At 44.6% G+C, this 8,471-nt stretch overlaps 1 protein-coding gene across 1 annotated transcript; it reads right to left on the reverse strand.

Moving 5' to 3' along the window:
- Positions 1-1,681: 1,681 nt before the first annotated feature.
- LOC132945707 (uncharacterized) lies at positions 1,682-5,620 on the reverse strand. Its single transcript, XM_061015464.1, has one exon. It carries the CDS (start codon positions 5,618-5,620, stop codon positions 1,682-1,684), a length of 3,939 nt encoding a protein of 1,312 aa, XP_060871447.1.
- Between the last annotated feature and the right edge of the window lie 2,851 nt (positions 5,621-8,471).

Raw genomic sequence — 8,471 nt, forward strand, 5'->3', positions numbered from 1 at the left:
TATTATAATAATTATTATTGGTTGCCATTAGTTTAAAATTTCTGTTATGGTAACCGTTATTGTGCGGATGACGGCTGCACCTGTAAAGCCGGTGACGGATACGTGCGCGCACGGACGGCGGCCAACACGTTATGCGTCGGGCGTGTAGTTACTTAAGTCGTAGGTACCTGTCGATAGCCCTGTAAGGAGGGGAGAGTGAGAGATCGAAAGTGGACTGTATTAAAGCTAGGTTCAAATCTTTAGGATGTATGAGTGCTAAGGTGATGAATGAGAGGTACCTAATTACAATAACAACAATGGGTCGATAAATATGGTGCAGAACAATTTATTGTGGTGTTCTGCAAAAGACTCTCTTACTGACTAGGGTTAGTATTATAAGCGCGATCACATACGATCGCGTGAATCAATAAATCAAGAAACAAAAAAATAATACAAATGCAAAAGAAAATAGTGTTTGTTGACAAATAAATCGCGTGTGTACGACCTGATAAGGACGGAAGATGATACCACGACGATGGCGCGGCAGTTGACCCAGTGGAGCGTTGCAACAGCTGCGGGCGGCAATCGGGGCTGGCGTCACTTGCACTCCCGTCGCTTTCGACGAATGGGTCGACGACACTGCGTACAAAACGTAAAGACGAGGTGTTGGACGACGCGGACACGAACTCGTATTTCCGTTAGAGGGAGATCGCGAAACGGTCACGCGAAAACATTAATTGTCGCGGCGTAGGGACGCGGCACAAACGACAACAAAAAAATGGCTTGACCACGGTTCGCACTGCGTAGGACGGGCGGGCGGAACACGTGGGTGCGAAGCGAGCAGGGCTCGAAACGCACAGCGAGTCGGGCGAGCGACGGAAAAACTAATAAACGGTGTTGTATCACGACACAGGCGGTCGAGCGATACACGTTGTCGGCACTACGCACGGCGCGACATGAGAAGAACACGGGCGGCTCAATCTGCAAACACGTGGGCAACCACGGCCCGGGGTCCCACTGCGAAGCTCGGACGGGCGGCGGACAATAAATCAAGCCGCGGTGTCGGCGCGGACGGCCAGAACTCGAAACGCGAAGAAAACAACAAAACGTACATACACGATGAGTTCGTGAGCAGCGAAGGCTCACCGGATCGCGTTGATTAAAAATGTGGTTTACCAATAAAAGTGCCAAGACGGCGGAAAAACAACATGTTGCCTAGACGGCTTAGAAGCGACGACTTTTGCATGGCGGCGGGTGCGGATCGCTGGAGGCACGACTGTGGCGAGACCGTCCCCACTCTGGAGGTGCAAAGTTCGCTCGCACACTTTTCGGCGGCTGGGCGGCAGGGTGACAACATTATGACCTAGTCATATCGCATACAACCGCGCGGAAATACGAACCGCCGATTGTGTACCCAACATTTCCTCCCCGCGTTGAAAGACCAGGGCGTCTTTCAAGAGATCATCAAACATGAATATGGACGTTGAAGTTCAGATCATACACATTACAACAAATACGGTGCGAGGAAAAAAAAAAAATACATGATAACATGGAAATAAATAATAATTAAAAAAAATTACATTGTACCTGACACTCATCAATAGACAAATAAATAAATAACATGAACGAGAATGTGACTGTTGCACACACAAAAAAAATAAAGAATAATAAACAATGAGGACCTTGGGAGATGAGGATAAGATCAGGGCTCGACTGGTAAACGCACAAGTTTCACTACCGGACGTTTGTAGACACCGTCCTGCGTGCGCACGGACACGACGCGAACAACCTCGTCTGATCCCGGGTGGACCTCGGTGACACGACCGAGACGCCACTCAGTTGGTGGTCGAGAGGGGGCCTCAACGATGACCATGTCACCGATCGTCAAATTCGGAGATGACTTGAACCATTTGTGTCGTCCTTGTAGTGTAGATAAATATTCACGTGACCACCGTTTCCAGTAGGATTGATGACACTGTCGAATGAGTTGCCAACGATTCAGCCTGTTGATTTGGACGTCGGTGAGGTCAGGTTCGGGTAAAGCTTGAAGCGGCTGTCCTATCAGAAAGTGCCCGGGCGTTAGCGCACTCAAGTCGTGCGGATCGGATGATGTTGGCGTGATTGGTCTCGAGTTTAAAATACCCTCAATGCGGGTGGTCAAGGTGAGGAACTCCTCATATGTCAACACCTGTTGACCGATGGCGTGCTTGAAATGATATTTGGTGCTTTTGATGCCAGCCTCCCAAATTCCACCGAAATGTGGGGCGGCGGGCGGGTTGAAGTGCCACGCACAGGTCAGATGTGATGACAGACGATCTTGAACTTTGGCATCACGGAACAACGTTTTCAGCTGGCGCGCGGCGCCGACGTAATTTGTCCCACAGTCCGAATAAATGTTGGACGGGATGCCGCGACGGGCGACGAAACGGTCTAAGGCTGCAAGGAAGGCCTCCGTGCTCAAATCCGACACGATTTCGAGGTGGACTGCCTTAACGGACATACAGATGAATAATGCTAAGTAGACCTTGACTGATTGCGCATTCCGACGGCGATGTTCTTTCACGAAGAACGGGCCTCCGTAATCCATCCCGACGTGCGAAAAAGGTCGATGCGGTTGGACCCGGTAGGACGGTAAATCTGCCATCATCGGCTGAGGGCGGACAGCCTTGTGACGGGTGCACGGAACGCACGAAAATATGACACGTCGAACCGCAGCGCGACCCGACAAAATCCAAAATTTTTGGCTTAACATTGACAGTACTAATTTTGAGCCGCCGTGCAGAAATGACAGGTGGTAGTGGCGAATAATCAGCTCGGTGAGGTGTGAGGATCGCGGCAGCAAAATCGGGTGCTTCGCGTCCTGACTGGCACTAGCGAAGCGAAGACGGCCTCCGACTCGAATGATACCCTTTTCGTCGACGTAAGGTGCTAGTTGTGCCAGGGACGGCGGCGAAATCATGGATTCACTTTTTAACATTTTTCTCAAGTCTGAAAAATAAACTTGTTGTGTGCGTTGCACGGCGATCGATAACGATCTTTCCCGTTCGGTAAACGTGATTGGACCGACGCGGACAGGTTGTCGACGTAGACGGTGACACAGGTAGCGCAATATGTATGACAATACACGCAGCATTTTACCGAGCGACGAAAATCGGTCAATAAATTCGAGTGAAGGCGGATGAACATTGACGGCCAACGTCGTGATGACATTCGGTCGGGTCTCCGGCAGCTGGTCTGGTGTGAGCGGAATAAATCTCGATTGGGGCCACTGGTCTTCGGGAAGTCGTAGGAAGTCAGGACCGTTCCAATAGATGGACGAGGACAACATTGATTTCGGCAACAGTCCACGAGAAGCTGGATCCGCGGGGTTGTCGTTGGTCGAGACGTAACTCCACATACAACCAGGTAGCAATTGACTTATTTTTGCAACTCGATTTGTTACAAAGATCTTGAAATGTTTTTGGTCCGACGTCAACCATGACAAGACGACCGATGAGTCTGACCATGCTCGCAAACGAGATACGGGAACTTCGCTGGACAGAACAGAATGCACATGGTGAAGGGTACGGGCGACACAAAATCGACCTGTCGTATCACGCGAGGTAGACTTAGTAAAATACTCTTCACACCACTGGTCTTCCGTGGTAGGTGACGACGGTGCGGCGGGTTCTTCGATCAACCAGAATTTTTTAATTAAATCTTCGATTGAGGGCGGAGCGACTGCGGTGGTCAGCGTGACTGGAGGTGACTTGTTCGGAGTAGAAAATGAACCGAAAATTATCCAGCCAAGCTGAGTGTCAAGGGCCGATGGTAAACCCGAATGATGTTCTACACCCGCGTGTGGGCGGATCAGACTTGGTAGGATATCCGCACCGAATAAAACGTCGATGCGAGACGGAGTGTCGAATTTGTCATCGGCGAGTCGAAGGTGTTGATATTGTTGACGCACGGTCGCTGGTAACCGAGTAGCTGGCATGGCAGTGGTAATTTGTTTTAGAACAACTAAGTCAACAGACGGGAATAAATAATCTGGTTTAACGTGTGACGAAAATTGACAGCGGGTTATACCTTGAACGTGGGACACAGGACTTTGTGCGAAACCTACGATGTCAGACTTGTAACGACGTTTCGAAAGTCCAAGCCGCGCTGCACAATCACTAGTCATGGCGGAAATCTGCGAGCCACTATCGAGCAGTACGCGTACGCAATGTACTTGTTCCCACGCATCTTTAATGTGAACAATCGCTGTACCTAGTACGACGGTAGAATTGGTGCAGGCGGCACCGACAAACGAGCTAGAATTACCACTCGACGTGGTGGGTTGGGGTACCGGGGTACTATTCGAAGTCGTATTATCTACAGTTGACGTTTGATTTTGTTCACGATGTAGTAGGGTGTGATGACGCTTACTGTTGCACGAAAAACAACCCTTGGTCGACGGACACGTATTGACCATATGACTCGAACTCAAACACGCGAAACACAATTTACGAGCTAATACAACGTCTCGTCGTTTATCAACAGTCATTCCGGTGAGTTTCGGACATTGATATATTCTATGATCGGGCTTATCACAATATAAACAATTCCTAGTCTTAAATTTAGTCGAAGCGGGCGTAGTAGCAGCGAACACTGATTTAGTCGATTTGGTATGTTTACCGCGAACATCCGGTTTTTCGAACGGTTTTTCGTTGCGACCGACTTTATTAGATTTTGTAAGATTTTCCAAAATCTTACATCGATGTTGCACAAAATTTACTAATTCGTCAAAAGTCGGAATAGTTGACTGTGACGTACTAGATTCGAACAGTTGTAACGTGGTCGGGTCGAGAACGCGAGAGCACATATGGAACAGCAAAAAACTCGAAAGGTCATCGACCCCCAGCGATTTAATTATTGATACATTTTCCTTAAATGTATTGACGAACTCAATTAAAGCTGGTAGTGATTCATGAGCGATTGGTTTAAAGGCGAATAATTTGTCCATGTGAGCGGAAGCTAACAAACGTTTATTGTTGTAACGCTCGGACAACGCGTCCCACGCGATCGGGTAGTTAGCCGCGGACAACGGTATAGATTTAATAATAGCCAACGCTGAACCAGATAGACACGACAGTAAGTGATGAAAACGCTGTGCGTCATCTATGTGTTGGTTATCATGTACGAGTGATATATATATATCGCGAAACGATCGCCACGATAGTAAGTTGCCGTCGAACATAGGTAATTTAATTTTAGGTAACGCGACGAATTGTTGTTGTGGCACGGAATTGGTGAACGACGAAGACGACGATTTACTTTCGGAAGTAGACACAGGAACGGCACTCGCGACAATTGTTTTTATTTCAAGACGCATGGATTCCATGGAAGTAATCAACGGACGATCAACCTGTTCAAACTCAGCAATACGGTCGGCGTCGATTAATGCGTTAATAATGATGTCTTGTTGATGTTGAAATTGTTCGACGAACTTATTTAGTTCTTCAGCGTGAATAATTAACGACGGTATTTTCCCAATATCAGCGCGTGCCTCTAATGCTGTGGCGTGAATATTTTTAACCGAATTTAATATGTTATCGCGTTTGACGCGACCTCGCAGTAGAACCTTTACCGGATCCTCTTCTTTCTTTAGTGGTGCCATGACGATACGAATACGAAATTAAATGATTACGTGATGAGGTACGATTGTGACGAAGTAATTACACGAAAATAAATCCGGCCCGAAGGACCAAACAATGTGCGGATGACGGCTGCACCTGTAAAGCCGGTGACGGATACGTGCGCGCACGGACGGCGGCCAACACGTTATGCGTCGGGCGTGTAGTTACTTAAGTCGTAGGTACCTGTCGATAGCCCTGTAAGGAGGGGAGAGTGAGAGATCGAAAGTGGACTGTATTAAAGCTAGGTTCAAATCTTTAGGATGTATGAGTGCTAAGGTGATGAATGAGAGGTACCTAATTACAATAACAACAATGGGTCGATAAATATGGTGCAGAACAATTTATTGTGGTGTTCTGCAAAAGACTCTCTTACTGACTAGGGTTAGTATTATAAGCGCGATCACATACGATCGCGTGAATCAATAAATCAAGAAACAAAAAAATAATACAAATGCAAAAGAAAATAGTGTTTGTTGACAAATAAATCGCGTGTGTACGACCTGATAAGGACGGAAGATGATACCACGACGATGGCGCGGCAGTTGACCCAGTGGAGCGTTGCAACAGCTGCGGGCGGCAATCGGGGCTGGCGTCACTTGCACTCCCGTCGCTTTCGACGAATGGGTCGACGACACTGCGTACAAAACGTAAAGACGAGGTGTTGGACGACGCGGACACGAACTCGTATTTCCGTTAGAGGGAGATCGCGAAACGGTCACGCGAAAACATTAATTGTCGCGGCGTAGGGACGCGGCACAAACGACAACAAAAAAATGGCTTGACCACGGTTCGCACTGCGTAGGACGGGCGGGCGGAACACGTGGGTGCGAAGCGAGCAGGGCTCGAAACGCACAGCGAGTCGGGCGAGCGACGGAAAAACTAATAAACGGTGTTGTATCACGACACAGGCGGTCGAGCGATACACGTTGTCGGCACTACGCACGGCGCGACATGAGAAGAACACGGGCGGCTCAATCTGCAAACACGTGGGCAACCACGGCCCGGGGTCCCACTGCGAAGCTCGGACGGGCGGCGGACAATAAATCAAGCCGCGGTGTCGGCGCGGACGGCCAGAACTCGAAACGCGAAGAAAACAACAAAACGTACATACACGATGAGTTCGTGAGCAGCGAAGGCTCACCGGATCGCGTTGATTAAAAATGTGGTTTACCAATAAAAGTGCCAAGACGGCGGAAAAACAACATGTTGCCTAGACGGCTTAGAAGCGACGACTTTTGCATGGCGGCGGGTGCGGATCGCTGGAGGCACGACTGTGGCGAGACCGTCCCCACTCTGGAGGTGCAAAGTTCGCTCGCACACTTTTCGGTGGCTGGGCGGCAGGGTGACAACATTATGACCTAGTCATATCGCATACAACCGCGCGGAAATACGAACCGCCGATTGTGTACCCAACAGTTATATTATAAAATAAAACATATTATTCATATACAGTTGCCATTTTTAATGGACAACGAAGTGCACGGGATCAGCTAGTATTATATATAAATAAACCCAAACTTAGTTTGTATGATATTATATATGTCTCAGTATCAATATATCACCCATATTTAGGGCGTAAGGATTTATAAGACATCCATTTAATATATTGATGAATATTATGATAGTAATATAATATACAAATTATACAATTATTAATGAATTATTTTCAAGACAATATATCATAGACATCTTATTAATAAATACCTAACAATTACTAATAAGTCCATGCAATTTAATATAGAGGTGTTATTATTATACCTACGCAATACAATTAAAAATCCTCATCAAAATCCGTTGTGTAGTTTTAAAAATCTAACCACACAGACAGACAGCGGGACTTTGTTAAGATTAACATTTATTGTTATTTTTTTCAATTTGAATATTAGCTATATATTTGTGTCCATAGCAACCATTAATAAAAATGTCTATCGTAAATCTCAAAATTCATTTTTGAGCACCTCCCAGGGGTATTTCTCTTCTATTATGCATGTTATATACATATAAACCTCTTCCTCTTGAACCACTTTCTCAATTAAAAAAATTCGCATCAAAATCCGTTGCGTAGTTTTAAAGATCTAAGCATACAGAGAAAAAAGGGACTTTGTTTTATAATATGTTAAGATTATTTTTATTAATAAGGTTGCCAGTTAAGTTAAATTATTATTATTTGTTTATCATCATATTTGTACACAATAATATACTTAAAAAGTTTCTAATACCCACAAATAATATTTTTAAAATATAACATACAACTAAAATCATTCTTCTTTGTTTGAATATCTAATTTCGTCCAAATTTGAACATAAAATAACTACAAAAAAACTCAATTTTTATATTTTTCAGATATTTTCGTTACAGAATAACCTACTTATGTATAACCTTGTTTTAAAGTTTCAATCCTTAGATATACAAGTTGAAAAGTAGACAAACCTATGAAGAATCTTGTATTAAATTTTAAAATCTTAGATTCAAAAAAAAATTGTTTATGAATTTCTAATTCAAAATTATGTGCATATTTTTGTAATTTTTACGTATTTTGTCAAAATTCAAACTTTAAATGTTTATAAAAAAAATTGTAACCATATTTTTTAAATATTTTTTCAACCTCCATTGTTACAATATATTATATCAATTTTTGTATCAAATTTTCAAGCTTTTTGACCCAAAAAATAAAATTTAATTGACATTTATAGAAAAAATTTGGAAACTGAAAATGTCCGTTAACAGCTCAAAACAAGTCAAAATATTTTGAAAATTGTATGGTGTATATAAAATGCAAATGTTATCATTCAGTAAAATGTTCATGTATCTTTTGTCGTTTGTTTTAGATTT

Source organism: Metopolophium dirhodum, chromosome 5 (genome assembly GCF_019925205.1).
Source record: "Metopolophium dirhodum isolate CAU chromosome 5, ASM1992520v1, whole genome shotgun sequence".
Taxonomy (NCBI): domain Eukaryota; kingdom Metazoa; phylum Arthropoda; class Insecta; order Hemiptera; family Aphididae; genus Metopolophium; species Metopolophium dirhodum.